At 39.8% G+C, this 17,587-nt stretch overlaps 1 protein-coding gene across 1 annotated transcript; it reads left to right on the forward strand.

The window, feature by feature from the left end:
* Window positions 1–6,973: 6,973 nt before the first annotated feature.
* On the forward strand, window positions 6,974–17,258 carry LOC103937271 (2,3-bisphosphoglycerate-dependent phosphoglycerate mutase 1). Its single transcript, XM_048570935.1, has 10 exons — window positions 6,974–6,991; window positions 11,855–11,951; window positions 12,402–12,646; window positions 12,767–12,990; window positions 13,915–14,033; window positions 14,126–14,282; window positions 14,406–14,507; window positions 14,593–14,712; window positions 16,485–16,544; window positions 16,853–17,258. Exons 3-9 carry the CDS (start codon window positions 12,406–12,408, stop codon window positions 16,527–16,529), a joined length of 1,008 nt encoding a protein of 335 aa, XP_048426892.1. The 5' UTR covers window positions 6,974–6,991; window positions 11,855–11,951; window positions 12,402–12,405; the 3' UTR covers window positions 16,530–16,544; window positions 16,853–17,258.
* The last annotated feature ends 329 nt before the right edge of the window (window positions 17,259–17,587 follow it).

The following is a 17,587-nucleotide window of genomic DNA, read 5'->3' on the forward strand; positions in this document are numbered from 1 at the left end:
GCCATGCAACCAAGCAAATCCCTTCTCTTTCTCATGTAAATTGATAGTCTTCTAGCTTTCACACCACACTTCACTTGCGCAAGTCATTATCTTGATCTTTCACGCTATCTTCGAGCCGTTGATGTTATCGGGGTATTTCCTAAGACAAGCTATCTCTTTCGGGATATCCCGGGACTTGTTGCAAATTCACACCAAGGAAGACAAGATGACGTTCTCAAAGCCCAAGTCCACCTCGACCTAAAAGTTTCCTAACACCTGCATATGGCTTAGAAATGTTTTTTGAATCATTTTGTCATATATGAGTCGAACTTGAGCATTTCTAATTGAACTACACTTAGCTGGCTTGGCTAAGGCATTTCCGCATAGCAGAGCTGTATTATAAAATTCCTATTGAGGATTTCCTAGTCTGGATGCCTTATTTGATCTGTTTAACACATGATGTTGCAGAACGTACTTGGCCTAGTATGCTGGTCCGAAATAGAAGTGATCATACTTAGGGTTAGCAATCAAAGCCATTTATCAGATGATTCCTAGATCACATTTTTGATCATTTTGAATGGCATAAAGCCTAAGTTTGAATGTTATAACCTACAACTTCAGATTGCATAATATTTTTGAAAGCTAGATAGTGCATTAGACTTCTAGGTCAGGGGGCTATGTCCTCATAACCATACCCCGCCAATCGTAATTGCTCTTATTACAACTCGAGTTTCCCAGGCTACTTACTCAACAATACGAAGTAGGGCTAAAAGAGACTCCTTCGACACTTCACTTTGAATTTTTAGACTTACGGTTACACGAAGTTTCAAAAAGCTTTGTGTTATTTTGGGCTTTCAGGGTATTCCCACTACTGCAAATAAAAAAAATAAATAAATAAATAAAATAAAAAATAAAAAATAAAAACACCGATCAAACGAGGCAAGAGTTATTGCATAACAACTTCTTTGTTTCATTGGAAAATATTAAATTTGAAAGGGGCGTGATTGAATTCGAAAAAGACTGCCTACATATTCATAGAAAGGGGAATCAAATCATTGGTATAGTTCAAGAAAGATGATGCACTGTCAAAAATTGTCATTAGGGATCATCTTTGATGAGTAGCCCATGGTGAGGCGATAAGAAGGTGAGTTCTCCAAGAACTTGTCTTCGTACAGACGACGACGTTGACCTTTTTGTGTGGTTGGGCCCAAGCAGGACGACCTAAATATCTTTTCCTGTCACCGAAGAATCAAACCATGTGTAGTTAGGGGGTGTTGATTTTTCCTTCAATCATTCTATTTTTTAGGGCAGTCAGCCTCAAAATCATTGAATTATTTCTTTTCTACCCAGAATTGCGGCTTTCTATCCATAAATACAATTGATGTCCAGGGTAGGTTTCTTTACAGGGCACTTATTGTCCTTATCATCAGTATAGTCATACATGTCAGACTTGCCCTTGCCCTTTCCTTTAGCAGGTCTTTCCTCCCTCACCTTGTTCTTTACAAACTCTTACCTAGTGCCTCTAGTCAATTTAGTCCCTGAACGATTTACAATCGCATGTCTTGTGACCTGTGCATTAGGGGAAAGAGCAGTATTCATTTGGATTTTAGCCTGCATTAATAATTATGACTATTCATATGGACAATTCCTTAATATCTTGTTTATTTGCAATAAAATATTCTCTTTGTGCGACTAAGTGCTCAGGAAAGGGTTTCAGCTGCTTGAGGAAGGGCTTGTCTTTAATGCTGTAGAGAATGTTGTTGATGGTCATGTTTAGGTCTGTATACTACCTTGGTTTTGGCAGAGTTGGTTTGTCTCTACGGCCTTTTCTATCATTACGACTAGAAGGGAGATGAGGCGGAGTGTTGCAGTTTTCTTTCTTTTGCTCGGTTTTCCTGCCGCAATCCTGCTTGGGGGCCTTCTTTCTTATTTTGTTGTCCTAATTGGTAAGATCGTTTGTCGTGTCGAAGCATTCTGCCAGGGTTGCATACTCGTACTTTTTGTCATTTAGTTTATGGGACAAAGAAGTGTGCATAGAGTCTCCGTTTGAAAACTATAGTGTTGAGCAAGCTGCATGGTTTTTCCACCTCAGCTAATTCTGCCGGGAATCGGTTCAGGTAAGCCCTGAGGCTTTCATCCTTGCTTTATTGTACTAGACCAAATATGACCTTATGCTAATTCCAAATGTTGCGATAAAAGAAATAGATGTTGGTAAAAATCTCAGCTAAGCTTTTGAAGTAATTAATTGGCCAGGTCGGTCCAAGAACCATCTCATGGTTGGTCCTTTCAAGGTGGAAGGGTACATCTTGTATATCTACCCATCGTTGTTACTATACAACATCATGGCATTCTTGTAATGCATGATATGGTAATCCATGTCATTTATGAAATATTTAAAGCTGGGCTGAGAGAATTGGTATGGTGGAAGAGTAGACTCGATTGTTGAAGTGAGTGGGCTTCTGACTTTCATGACAACCTTTTCAGGTATTCACAATGAAGTATCTCTTGGATTATCTACGACTATTCCATGTCAGTGATCCAGCGTTTCTTAAGCTCTTCTGAAGACTCTAGTTATTTGAAAGTCAATTGTCAAGGTTGCATTAGGTGCACCCTGGTATCTCCTGAGGGTCCATGATTTTGCAGAGCTTGCATCTTGGCTGTGGCGGCATGGCGGACAATTTGACCATCATGAGGCAAGCTCCTACTTGTATCAAATATGTTTGTTAGGGTCCAAGTAGAAGTTAGCTCGATGGGTTGTCCACCTGGGGTTATGGTGCTTATGTTGCCATAGCCAAAGACGGGGATTTAATATTTCAGGGTAGTCATGCTGGAGTTTTCCAAAGCCTTCATCATTTTCTCCATATCCCCAAAGTTCGCCTGGTTCTTCGCACGGGAGGCAGCATAGGTTTGCTGCATAGTAGAGTTGATCTTTAGTTAAGTATCCTATACATGTTCCATGGTAGAGGGGGCCTTTCACAATGATCCTTACTACTTTCTGGGGTGGTTGTCACCTTAGGAGTTTGATTGCTTGCTCTCGAGTAGTGGTGGCATCCGGGTAATGTTACCCTTGACTTGTGCAACAGAGACATCTGAGGTCAGACCGTCATCAAATGCCTGGTTGATGCTAATGGTGTTGACAAAGCTTTCTTCAACATTCGTGTTTATGGTAGAGTGATCTCGTTAGGAGAATCTTGAGTTTAACTTTCAACGAGTGCACCAATTGTTGGAACCAAATTTGCCACCGTTGTGAGAGCCAAAGACCGGAGGGGGTGTGTATTGGTTAAAGGCTTTCTAACGATCAAGTTAGTAAGCAATATTAAGGCCCAAACAGTGTGTCACATCCCGGCCCGGGGTGGACCACTTCCCGGGCCCGCTCCACCACCATAGCACGATATTGTCCGCTTTGGGCCCCGACCATGCCCTCACGGTTTTGTTTCTGGGAACTCACACGAGAACTTCCCGATGGGTCACCCATCCTGGGAGTGCTCTCGCGCGCTACTCGCTTAACTTCGGAGTTCCTATGGAACTCGAAGCCAGTGAGCTCCCAAAAGGCCTCGTGCTGGGTAGGGATGGGATATACATATAAGGATCACTCCCCTGGGCGATGTGGGATGTCACACAGTGGGCAAAAGAATAAGTATACAGAGACTGCATTACCAAATATGAACCTTATAACGATGTATTTATACCAGTTGAGGATAGTAGAATCCTTATTAAACTAGGATAATCCCAGAAGATATCTAGGAAGTAGATATTGCATCCTCTCAGGAGTGTGATTACTTGCAGCACACATCACTCCTTAGATTGTACGGACTCTAAGATTATAGGAAACCTTTTGATTTCTTGTGCAATTAGGTTCTCGAATCTTACCAAACAAGCATGGTCTATCTCAGCAAAGTCGAAGGACTTCGCCTATTGATTCCAGAATAGGATGCTGGTGGCATCACTGATCTGTTCAGTCAGCTCCGCAATGAAGTCAGTCGAGTCCATGACTGGACTTCTAAGGTAGGCATATTTCGATCCAACTTACTCTTACCCTAGAAAAATCACAATCCCACATCTTAGATCTTTTGTGAGATGTTTTAGGAGTGGGGTGATCACGCTTCCACATGGGTTGAAATCAACAATCCTTGCTGAAGTCTAAATGGGCGTTCCCCCAACCAATGGCTCCTCAAAACCGTAGAGAATATCTTCAAAGGCTCTCACATGCCTTTCAATGTCAATTAGTTTAGATCGTTCCTTCATTTGTGAAACCATTTGAAGCTTGTTAAATAAATAAAATATTAATTGATATTATTTGATTTAGTTTGATTTTTGAAACACCAAAACTGCAATCGAACCAATTCGGTTTTCAGTTACTTTTTTTTTTTTTTTTTTGTTTCGGTACGGTATTTGGTCCGACTTTTTTGGTTTTCAATTTTTTGAGCCTACCCCTACTTTGATCACGAATACCACTATAGACCTAATACGATGTGACAAAAAACACATTAAATGCAAAAAATATACACAATTATATCACTTGTGTCTTTTTTATCCTTCCTCACATTTTTTTATTCATTTTTATCCGGTGATTTTTTTTATTTTTTTATTTATACAAATCGGATTTCCAAAGAAAACAGAAGTTTTTGCGTGTAAAAATCATTTCCCTTTGATTAGATTCGAAGGAGACTACGGCGTCGTTAAGAGCAACTCCACCCCTATCCACTTTGCGCTAGCACCCAGCCCATTTATCCACTTAATTGAACAGTAACAGACTCAATGAACAGTAATAGGCCAAAGCATCTCCACCCCAAAAAAAAATGTGCTGGCACCTAGTCTAAAAATGCGCTGGCACAAACGATCTCCACCCCTACAAAATGCGCTGGCACCTAGTCCATTTAAAATATTAAATAATTTTTTTATAAAATAATAAAAAAAAAAGTTTTAATTTCGGATAGGATTTTTAACCAATCTCGTCATGCCACGTGTCATTATCCGAACGTACTATTTTTTGAATAGATTTCCGCTAAGATTTTCAACCAATCCCGACAACCCACGTGTCACTTCCTGTTTACAATAATTTAGGCAAGATTTTGATAAGATTTTTAACCAATCTCGTCACGCCACGTGTCATTATCCGAACGTACTATTTTTTGAATAGATTTCCGCTAAGATTTTCAACCAATCACGTAGTGCCACGTGGCATTGTCCTGAACCTCATCTTCTTTATTTTTGTCCATATAAACCCTACATCCCTACATCCATCCTCACACTAAACTCAATCCTTTTTTTTAGCTCAGAATTCTTCTTTATCATTTTCAAATCTTGAGTTCTTACAATGTCTTCTTCAAGGAGAGCGTATAAACAGTTGCAAGAGCAGCAGAAAAGGTTGTTGGCACAACAGGAAGAATTGGTCAATCTTGACCAAGGTGGAGGTGGAGATGAGGCTTTCACAATGGAGGAGGATGACGATGATCACCATAGAAGGCGGAGGGCCTCACATTCCCGCCGTATCATGCAAGTTATGGGTCAGATAGCCAAACCCGGACGTGCGGCAAACATCGATAGAAGAAGGGAAAGACGAGGTAAAGATCTCTTGGAAGATTATTTTATTCCCAACAGCGTTTACCCTGATCATGTTTTTAGACGTCGTTTTAGAATGCAACGAAGTTTGTTCGCTAAAATCATGAGTGATGTTTGCAACCATGATCCATATTTTGTGCAAAAAGAGGATGCTTTTCATGTTCTAGGTCTTCTTCCTGAGCAAAAAATTACGGCTGCCTTGCAAATGCTTGCATATGGAGCATCTGCAGATCAAGTGGATGAGATCGCAAGGATGGGAAAAACAACAGTTCTGGAGTCCCTGATGCGGTTTTGCTCTGCAATTGAAGCCCTCTACACCAATGAGTACCTTCGGCAACCCACGCCAATGGACATGCGAAGGCTTCTGAGGAAGGCTGAGATGCGAGGCTTCCCTGGCATGATTGGAAGCATCGACTGCATGCACTGGACATGGAAAAACTGTCCAAGTGCGTGGCAAGGAGCTTATGGCGACAGAAAAGGAGCCAAAAGCATCATTCTGGAAGCGGTGGCTTCTTTTGATACATGGATTTGGCATGCTTTTTTTGGTGTTCCAGGAGCTCAGAATGACCTAAATGTCCTTGCCCAATCTCCAGTGTTTGACGAACTGCTACAAGGGCGTGGGCCGAGATGCACATATTGGGTTAATGGTACTAAATACGAGGGACCATACTACCTTGCAGATGGAAGATGAGGGTTAGGTATTTATAGAAAAAAAAAAATTAATTTTTTAAAATTTTTCTGTATTTTTTAAAAAATTTTTGACATTTTTTAATTAATTTTTAATAAATTTTAATGTTGTAATTAATCGGGACCGTTGGATTTGAAAAATAATCAAATCCAACAGCACTCATTATGCCACGTGGCCAACGGTCAAATTTCTGACCGTTGGGCCTTTTTTTTTTTTTTTTTTTAATTTTTGGTGAAATAAACGTGGACCGTTGATCTGTGATCGGACGGTCCAATTTAAAATTGAAATTGAAATTTTTTTTACCGTTGGAAATCCAACGGCCTAAAAAACTAGCCGTTGGAAATCCAACGGCTCTGAGGAGGCCACGTTTCCTTCACCCGGACAACTGCAAGTGGGTCTGCACGCGGGCCCCAGCGCCTGCATGTCTGTCGGCTACGCGCCCGCGCTCCCGCGTGTTGTGCACGCGCCAGAAACAGACCGGGGAATGGGTCTGTCCATTTTGGGCTGGGCTCTTGACTGGCACGGGCTGGGTGCCAGGCAAGTTAGCGGGCTGGAGCACATATGGAGCATGCCGGGCTGTTATTTGGACTTGGGGCTGGGCAACAAAAGCTCCAGTGGAGCTGCTCTAAGGTAGGGGTTGGTGAAATGTTAGTTTTTGCCGTGGGAAAAGCGAACAGGAATTCCGCCACCTCTTTCTTATTCTGTGTTTCTCCTTCCCCACTTCCCCCGCTAATTTGTAAAAACCCCCATATCTCTCTCCATCTCTCTAAAGAGTCAAGCAATATTAGTTAAATGTTTGTTATGATTCTTATGTAAATAAATAGATTAGTCAAGGATATAATTGTAATTGTAAGAGCAGTGTTTTGTCTATATATACACTGCTGCATCATTGTAAGGTTATCTGTGAAATCAATATATGAGAGATATTTAGAAACAGTGGATCTTGGTTTTATACATGGTACCATCGCCACACCGCCTCACGGCTTCTTCGATCCTGCCCTCTTCCGCTCTTCTCTGATCGCCTCCGATCGTCTTCTCCGCTGTGATTGTTTGAGGTGTTGTTCTTCGATTCAGATTCTTGCTTCCTCTTCTTGAAATCTTGATGGCGTCTCCCTCTGATTCTTCTTCTCCATTTGAGTCGGTGCCTCCCTCAAACCCTAATTCCTCTTCCCCAAATCTCAATACCTCTCAGATCTATAATTCTCTCACGATTCAGAACATTGGCAGTATGGTTCCGATCAAGCTCCGACGATCCACTTATCTGCCGTGGCGAGCTTTGTTTGCTCCGATTCTCCGTCGCTACAAGCTTCTAGGGATTGTTGATGGCACTGAGCCCTGTCCATCTCCCTTTCTTCCAGATCGCTCCATCAATCCAGGTTTTGAGCAATGGTATGAGAAAGATCAGAATTTACTTATCTGGTTCAATTCGACGCTATCTGAGGAAATTATTCCGTTCACAGTCGGTGTCTCCTCTGCTCGTGATCTCTGGCTCAAGCTTGAGCAGCGTTTTGGTGGTATTTCAGATGTACATATTCATCAATTGCGTTCGAAGCTTCAAAATGTTCAGAAAGGCTCTCAATCCATGGCTGACTATCTTCAACAAATCAAGGAGATCTCCGATTCTCTCACTGCCGCTGGTGCATCTGTTACTGATCGTGATCTCATTGCTGCGACTCTTGCAGGTCTTACTGATGATTTTGAATCTTTCACTGATTCCATCTTACTTCGCCTTTCTTCTACTTCGTTGGATGAATTACATGGCCTGTTGCTCACTAAGGAGTTGTCCATGGAGCGTCGCAAGAAACTTTCATCTTCTGAGCCCTTTCATGCCTTCTCTGTGCAAAGCCAACCGCCTCTTCTTCCTACACCACCCCAAGCTCTTGCTGCTCACAATCCTGGCGCATCACCACTTCAAAATTCTTTTCGGTATAATTCTAACAGAGGCTACAATCGTGGTTCTACCCGAGGCTTTAACCGTGGTTCTAATCGCAGCTACAATCGTGGTTCCAATCGTGGGAATTTCAACTCTGGTTTCACTCGAGGATCTTCTAATTCTGGATTCAATCGTCATGTTTCCTCTTCAGGATCCAAAACTCCTTGTCAAATTTGTGGCTCTACTAGTCATGAAGCTCTTGACTGCTTCGACAGAATGAATCCTGAAATCTCAGGCAAGTTTCCTCCAGCTAAACTTGCTGCCATGTGTGCTCACTATACTGCAAAGTCCTCTAATCCTTGGCTCATTGATTCGGGTGCTACCTCTCACATTACGAATGATATATCCAATATTCAATCTCCTACTCCCTACCATGGTGAAGACAAGGTGTACATCGGAGATGGTAAAGGTCTGTCTATAGATCATATTGGCCCATCTATTTTGCATACTCCTGCTCACTCGTTTAAATTGCAAAATGTTCTTCATGTGCCTCAAATGAAACATAGTCTTCTCTCTGCTTATCAGTTTATTAAAGATAATGATTGTTCATTAACACTTGACATTCATGGATCCTCTGTCAAGGATCGTTTTACGGGGAGGACGCTTTTGCGGGGCCAAGTTAAAGATGGCTTCTTTCCGCTTCATGGTTCATCTGCTCTCTCTTCTGTCACTCATACTCCTACTGCACTTGTAAGTACTTCTGCTAATGTTCGTATATGGCACAGCCGACTTGGTCATCCATCCTCTGCTATTTTTCGCAAAGTCTTGTCTACCAATAAAGTTGCTGTTCAAGGCACCTCTTCTCTGGCCTTCTTCTGCAAAGACTGTGCTTTAGCAAAGAATCACAAGCTTCCTTTTGGTACTCATCAATCTGTATCTACTAAAAGTCTAGATTTGTTGCACTGTGATGTCTGGGGACCATCTCCTGTTGTATCAGGGAGTGGCTATAGATATTACTTGCTTATTGTTGATGATCACAGCAAGTATAGTTGGTTTTTTCCCTTAAAGTCCAAGTCTTCTGTATTTTCAATCTTTGTGGAGTACAAGTCCTATGTAGAGAACACTCTTGGTAATAAAATAAAAGTTGTTCGCTTTGATTCAGGGGGTGAGTTTACCAGTCATCAATTTCAGAATTTTCTTAAACTTCATGGCATTTTGCAACAATTTAGCTGTCCTCATACTCCTGAGCAGAATGGATGTGTTGAACGGAAACATCGTCATTTAGTTGAAACTGCTCGTACACTCCTCGTGCAATCTCAAGTGCCTCATTTGTTTTGGGTTGAAGCTTTTTCCACTGCTGCATATCTAATCAATCGCCTTCCCCTTGGTGGTCTACTGCAGTCTCCTTGGGAACTTATCTTTGGCACTCCTCCAGATTATTCTCGACTCAGAATTTTTGGTTGCTGTTGTTATCCCTGGCTCAAACCCTATACTACATCTAAGTTGGCCAGCAAGAGTAAATCCTGTGTTTTCCTTGGGTACAGTCTTCAACACAAGGGGTATCGTTGTCTTGATCCAGTTACACAGCGAGTATATATCTCTCGGCATGTCATCTTTGATGAGACTACCTTTCCCTTTCAGAGTCTATCATCTGGCTTTTCTGGTGCTCCTAATGTTCTTGCTGATACTTCTCCAGTGAATTCGTCTGTCAATCTGCAATTCCCAATCCCTGCTGCTCACTCTGTACCTCATGTGCATCCTCCAGTATCTGTTCATGTTCCTGTCTCCCCAGCGGATCCTCCAGTATCTGTTGATATTCCAGTACCTCATGAGGATATTCCAGTCCCTGTTGCTGCTCCAGGACCTCTTGTGACCTCTCCTGAGCACTCTTCAGTGAATCCTTCTTCTGCCCCTTCTTTTGTTCCTAATACTCATCCTATGATCACTAGATCCAAAGCTGGTATCTTTAAACCCAAAGCCTACTCTGCCACCAAACACCCTTTACCTGATACGGTTGATATTATTCCCACAACTTATCTTCAGGCCTCAAAACATGCTCACTGGAGGGCTGCTATGCAGGATGAAATAAATGCTCTGCAGTCCACTGGCACTTGGTCTCTCGTTCCTTTTACCTCCCAACAAAATATTGTTGGTTGTAAGTGGGTGTTTCGAGTTAAGAAACATCCCAATGGTACTATAGACCGTTACAAAGCCCGGCTTGTGGCCAAAGGATTTCATCAGCAAGCTGGTTTGGATTACAAGGAAACATTTAGTCCTGTTGCAAAACCTGTCACCATTCGGATTCTTCTATCTCTTGCAGTTCAATATGACTGGTTTCTTAATCAATTGGATATCAGTAATGCTTTTCTGCACGGTGACCTTCAGGAAGATGTCTACATGCAGCAACCTCCTGGTTTCAGTGATCCAAATTATCTGACTCATGTCTGCAAGCTTCGTAAATCTTTGTATGGATTGAAACAAGCCCCTCGGGCCTGGTTTGACAAATTATTTGCAGAACTCAAATCCTTGGGTTTTCATCAATCTCAATCTGATGCTTCTTTATTTGTGCTTCAAGAATCTGTTCCTGTTTTTGTCTTGGTATACGTCGATGACATACTTGTCACAGGTCCAAATCCTGCAGCTTGTCAACGTTTCATTCAGACACTCAGTACTGTTTTCCCTGTGAAGGATTTAGGCCCTTTGCACTATTTTTTGGGTCTTGAGGTTCAGAGATCTGCTGCTGGTCTTTTCTTACATCAAAGCAAGTATATTTTTGACTTACTTCACAAGACCCGCATGGATGGTGCTAAACCATGCCTCACTCCTCTTGGATCTATCAAACTCGATCACACTGGTCCCTTGTTATCTGATCCAGCCGAATACCGATCTATTGTGGGTGCTTTGCAATACCTCACTTGGACACGACCTGATTTATCCTTTGCTGTCAATCAAGTCTGTCAGTTTATGCATGCTCCCCGCGAACCACATCTTCAAGCAGCCAAACGTATTCTCAGATTCCTCAAAGCCACAGTCAGTCATGGTTTGTGGTTCACGAAAGGTAATGTTCATCTTACTGCCTATTCTGATGCTGATTGGGCTGGCTGTCCATTCGATCGTCGTTCTACTAGTGGCTATTGCATATTCCTGGGATCCAATCTTATTAGCTGGAGTGCTAAGAAGCAACCCACGGTTGCTCGTTCCTCAACTGAAGCAGAATACAGATCATTAGCGCACACAGCCGCTGAAATCACCTGGATTTGCAAAGTGTTAAAAGATCTTGGTCTCCAGCTTCCTCAGGTCCCTTCTCTCTGGTGTGATAATCTGTCTGCCATATCTCTTGCATCCAATCCAGTCTTTCATGCTCGCACCAAGCATATTGAACTTGATTACCATTATATTCGAGAGTTGGTCCTTGCTAATCTACTCAAAGTCCAGTATGTGTGTTCTCAAGATCAGTTAGCTGATATTCATACCAAATCTCTGCCTAAATCTAGGTTTCTGTATCTGCAATCCAAGCTTGCCCTTGGACCTTTCGATGCCTCCAAGTTCAGCTTGAGGGGGTGTAAAGAGTCAAGCAATATTAGTTAAATGTTTGTTATGATTCTTATGTAAATAAATAGATTAGTCAAGGATATAATTGTAATTGTAAGAGCAGTGTTTTGTCTATATATACACTGCTGCATCATTGTAAGGTTATCTGTGAAATCAATATATGAGAGATATTTAGAAACAGTGGATCTTGGTTTTATACACTCTCTCCATCTCTCTCTCTCTTAAGGCATCGTTCCCTCCAAATCTTTGCAGATCGAGTCCACTCGCAGATTCCCCACAGACCCATCTTCCATTCATGTGAGTAACTTTTGCTGTTTCTTTCTTCTGTAACTTCTTGACTCTTCCAAACTCCAAAGCATGATCCTTCATTTTCTTTCTGTATTTCCTTCTTTTCTTGTGGCCTTTTTTTATTTTATTTTATTGAGAAGGTATATTAACTCGTATTCGGAATGAAACTTCGATCTGGGTTTTTTCTTCATTTGAGCTGACTTGTGTCCTGTGTAGTTAAATCTAAACTCTGCAGCTTTTGTTTTCATGAATTCGATACTTTTTTTTTTCAGTGAAATTTTATAAAAAGACCCGATTGAATGATGATTATTGGGTATCAGCTTGATGGTGGAATTAGATTCCATTCTCTTACTTTTAGTAACTCTGCATTGTCAAAAAGGAATGAAATTGTTGTTTCAATGTGGTTTTCGACGTCCTTTTTAACTTTGGTTTTGATCTTGGGTTTTTTTTGGATGTTAGCAGAATGGTTGCGACAGCTTTTCGCCCTCCTGTTGGAATCTTTCACCTCCATTGTTCTGTTGGTGAGACTGGCTCTGCCAGAAATTGTAGGCAGTCATCTTTCAGATTTATCTCCAAAAATTTTGCGGTCGATGTTCGCCTGCTTAGAAAAGAACATTGTAGCTCTAGACAGTGTAAACTGCACGTAGTTTGTTCATCGTCTTCCCAAGCTTCGACAACTGATCCAATTTTGTCTACCTCGCAAGGTATTGCCAACAATGCTCAAAAGATATCAAGTGTTTTCATTTCTTTTTCAATACACTAATTATTCGTTTGTGAATTGGCAAGTCCTCTGCTAATTGTTGTGTCTATACTCTTCTTTGTAGGTGAAAGTTCTTTGGTCTTAATTCGTCATGGCGAATCATTGTGGAATGAGAAGAACTTGTTCACCGGTTGTGTTGATGTGCCTTTAACCAAGAGAGGTGTTGATGAAGCAATAGAAGCTGGTAAGAGAATTAGCAACATCCCTGTAGATACGATTTACACATCTTTGCTAATTCGTGCACAGATGACGGCTATGCTTGCCATGACTCAACACCGCCGGAAGAAGGTATCTTGCTCAAGTTTTGAGATTTTTTTGACAAATTTTACTTTTGAAATACTGAATCGTTACTATAAATGTGGTAATTTGTTAAGTACATTATTGGTTCATTTATCAGCAACACATGTGGAGGGTGTGAAGCATCAATATGTGAGCGGTCTAGGAATTTCATATTTATGGCAAGGATTTTGACCTTAGAACCTACCCATAACTTTCCACCTAAGCCAAAGCAATGCATCATTGCTTCTCCAATTTAATTTCAAAGATAATGTGAATACTCCATCCACTGATTTATCACGTTTATGTATAGAACAAAGTCAACTGTTGATTTTGAGATTGGAAAATGTAGTTGAACCTTTTCAACAAGATCTTTAAGATATTGATGTTTATATGAAGTTATATCCAATTATATTTTGTATCTGGACTTTTGGTTAAAGTTGTTAGAGATATCCACCCAAATATTCTTGTTTCATACTTTTATCAACCACGCAGGGACTTTTAGAACTCTCTGTTGCCTGTTTGGTGTAGATCATAACAAACCAGTATAATGCACATTCTGGAAAATGGTGGTTCTTTTTGTTCTGGTTCCTTCACTCGTTAATTTATACTTTTCACAATATTAATCGTTAAGGTTTTAACAACAAAACAAACCATCGGGGGAAGTTCAAAAGTCTTTGCAGCACTCACAGGCCTTGTTACCATGATTAGCATCTAGCAGGTTGACTGTACTTGTGATTGCAACACAATATTGTTAAACAGCCTTACAAGACAGGTCCGAAGGAGAGAGAAAGCAAACTGATTTTGACCTTACCATTTAAAATCTAGATATTCTAACTTTATGGTTGACTTATTAATTAGACTGTTTTTTAGAGAAATACATTAAATCATTACTTGAATATCGAATTCACATAAACATGTTTGTTATGCTTTCAGGTGCCAATCATTGTGCATAACGAGAGTAGACAGGCAGAAACATGGAGTCAAATTTACAGTGGAGATACTAAAAAGCAATCAATTCCAGTTATAACTGCTTGGCAATTAAACGAAAGAATGTACGTTCTTATTTACTTTTTCTTTAACTTGCAATCATCTTAGATTTAACAGAAGTTGAGTAGATAGCATTACCAGCTGTTGTATTCTACAGGTATGGTGAATTACAAGGTCTTAATAAGCTGGAGACATCTGAGAGATATGGAAAAGAGAAAGTGCATGAGTGGCGTCGGAGTTATGATATTCCTCCCCCCAGTGGTGAGAGTTTGGAAATGTGTTCTCAAAGAGCTGTAGCCTATTTTAGAGAACAGGTAAGCAGATAAGTTCTAGTATTTGATATTAACATATATTTCCCATTAAAAGCTGGGTGTATGTTCTAGAGGTTCAACTCATGTTGATGTGTAAGTACCTGAAGTGAAAAGATTACATTGCAGATTGAACCACAACTACAATCTGGAAAGAACGTTCTGGTTGCTGCCCACGGAAATTCATTGAGGTCTATTATTATGTATCTCGAGAGACTAACTTCTCAAGAGGTAACAACCATACCTTCAAAATTTCCTACCACCTATGAGTATTTTCTATTAGTAAAAATAATCTTCAGTATTTCATGTCAATCAGGTTATTAGGTTAGAGTTATCAACCGGAGTACCACTGCTTTATATTTATAAGGAGGGAGAGTTTATGAGGAGGGGAAGTCCAGTTGGACCTACAGAACCTGGTGTTTATGCGTATACTAAGGTATGGACTCTCTGCTCTTCTAGGTTGTTGCAATCTTGAAACATTGCATCTTGCTGTGTGTGGTGTTCAATTACCCTCAAATTCATTTCAATTATTTGGGGCTTCAAGGAAGCGGAGTAGTGTGTTCATTCAAACAATCCCGAACAATCAGAGGTTTGGAGACTGTTCAGACTATATATTTTGAAACATATAGAGTTTAGGCTATTTTATCAAAAGAATCAGGGTTAAGCTTTACTTGAAAGGCCTAAAGTATGAACGCTGCTTTCAATTCAAAATTTGAAACTTTTATAAGCAACATAATCTTAAAACTAATTGATAATTCACACTAGTTTTTCCTCTGGTTATAAGAGTGATTGGCTTAAGATGGGACCAATTGAATTTGATTATAATATTTTTCTTTATCTTTAATAGTATTAAATGAGTTATGCCTAGTTGGGTTCTCTTTGTGTTCATGAATTCACCCTAGAGCCGCACAAATGCTCATGTCCCAAACCTGTTTCCTTCCTCTACTATACTGTGCCTATTTCAATTGTGCTCATTCCTGAAAAAAAGAGGCATATAGTTTTCATGTTTACTATTTCATGAAGTTGCTTTAAATTAATATGTTACTTTAGTCTTGTCATGATATTTAAACAACATGGCTCAATGCTGTTTAGCCAAGGCAGTAAAAGGTCTCACACGTCCTTCAGAATTTGTCATCATTGAAAGTATGGGAAGTGATCTGTGCACTCTTTTTTTAACTTTATGCACATCCCTCTTAATTTTGGCCCTCACTCCTCCTTTGATTTATTCAACCGAATGGCTAGAAAAATGGACGGGTGTGCAGGAGGGGAAAAATGGATTGCAGAAGTCATTTCTCTAAGACTATAAGGCAAATAATCAATGATATTGGTTTTTTATGAGTTTGGGATGGATCCAGGGAATCTGAGGTGGCTATAGCCCATCCTAGTTCTAAGAATTAGAAATAAAACTAGGTTAGTTCCAGCCAACCCAACTCATATCCATCCAACCATCCCACTTGCACATACTTCTTCAAACCCAAAAGAAATGAACTAAGCCTATTCATTCGGATTAGTCTCGATAGTCCACTGTCCATTCCCGATGATTAACTTGTTTCTTCTTCAGCATTGCTCGTATCCTTCTTCTTAATACTCCAATTCTTCTTCTAATTTGGTTTATAATTTTGTTTCTAAACTCTAATTTAGATAGTTTATCCTGGTACTATTCACTTTATTTTGTTCTTATCGTTAAAACTCAAAACTTTCAAGCCCTTTTCGTTAGTTTTCCTACAAAAGGGAAAAAAAAAAAAAAAAAAAACTCTAATTTAGATATTTTTCAGTCAATACCTAATTTTAGGCTTTTATTAGGGTACGTTTTGTTTTGGCTAATGAATTTAGTCTGTATAAAAAAATTTAGTTCAGCTGAGGAAAATTGGGCCCACCTTATTTTTGAATCTTGGACCCATACCTTGATTTTTTTTTTTTTTTTTTTTTTTTTTGAACAAACGATATTATCTACACGAAAGGGGATTTAGTTGGCACATGAAACCATAGTCCCTTAACTATGGTAGTTAGATGTCAAAAATAGGTCTTTTACCATCACGAGGGTGATGAACGGGCAAAAATACTCTTCTATATTTTTTGTTCCTTTCTGTTTTTCTCTATGTTCTTATCTGTTCTTTTGTTGCTTAATCCTAGTAGTCCAATTTTTCTTTCTCTAGTCATCGTTCCTAGATGTTTTATTTTGCTGCTTGCTACACTTTTTGCATGCAGAGTTTAGCACTTTACAGGCAAGAATTGGATAAAAGGTTGCCTTGAACTCTATAAAAGCAGGTAAAATTCTATACCTAACATCTGCACTTCATATTTTCACCTGTTGAAAGAGTGGAGTTATCAAACTGAATTTTTACTATTTTGGATTAGCTTTGCCTATCTCATATGGACCTATGTACAGTATAACTGTGTTTTCCGTTGAATGTCAACCTTCAGTTACGGAAGAATTGGTTCCGTGGTCCAATATTCATGAGATGCTGATCTATGTTGTATTTATTCACTCGCGTTTTTATTAGCCTACGTATATAACTCAGTCTGGTCTCCGCAATTGTACCATTATTTCCCTCATATATTCTTCGCTTTCGCAGGGGACGACTTATTTTTACCTGTTCGGGCTTTTCCAGAGTTTATTTCTAAGCTGCAGATCTGCGGCTGCAAACGAAAATGCAACACATAGTTGTAGAACACAGGCCTAACATTGAAAGTTCTTAGACAAACCAGATAAACAGATGTATACCATTGAAGCCTGAAACTTATATACTCGAATGTCGCGTGTTGAAAGGGTTACAAGGGACATGTAATTGCTAGTATTTCTGAAGTTTTAGGCAGTGGTTGGCAACTTAGGCATACATGAATTTGAATCGCCTCTTAACCTTGGTTGAATAGCATGATTATCCACCTTGGCCTCACTGGGCTGAAGGTTGAACGGGGTAACCTATATTTTTAAGTTCTTACGTTTAATTTCCAGAAGTCGAAGAGGAGCAGTTTTCGATTTATGTATATTTTATTTTTGAGTAAATTACAAAAAGCCGTCTCAACTATAGGTGGTAGTACAATCTTATACCTTATGTTTTTAAATATTGTAATGTCATACCTTGTTGCAATGTTAGACCTTCGTTAATTAATCTATTAAATTGGACATTAAGTGATGACGTGATAAATATAAGGTTTATATCTTTTTTGACATCGAAGACCACATAGATGAAAAAAATAAAATTATAAAAATAAATTAATTTTTAAAAAGTAATTTTTGGTTAAAAAAATTAAATAAGAGGAGTGGGGCCCACCCCAACCAAACCCTCCATTCTTTCTTCCCCATCCAT

This window comes from the organism of the source record quoted next, unplaced genomic scaffold, assembly GCF_019419815.1.
Source record: "Pyrus x bretschneideri cultivar Hongxiangsu unplaced genomic scaffold, Pyrus_bretschneideri_v1 Contig56, whole genome shotgun sequence".
Classification (NCBI taxonomy): Eukaryota; Viridiplantae; Streptophyta; class Magnoliopsida; order Rosales; family Rosaceae; genus Pyrus; species Pyrus x bretschneideri.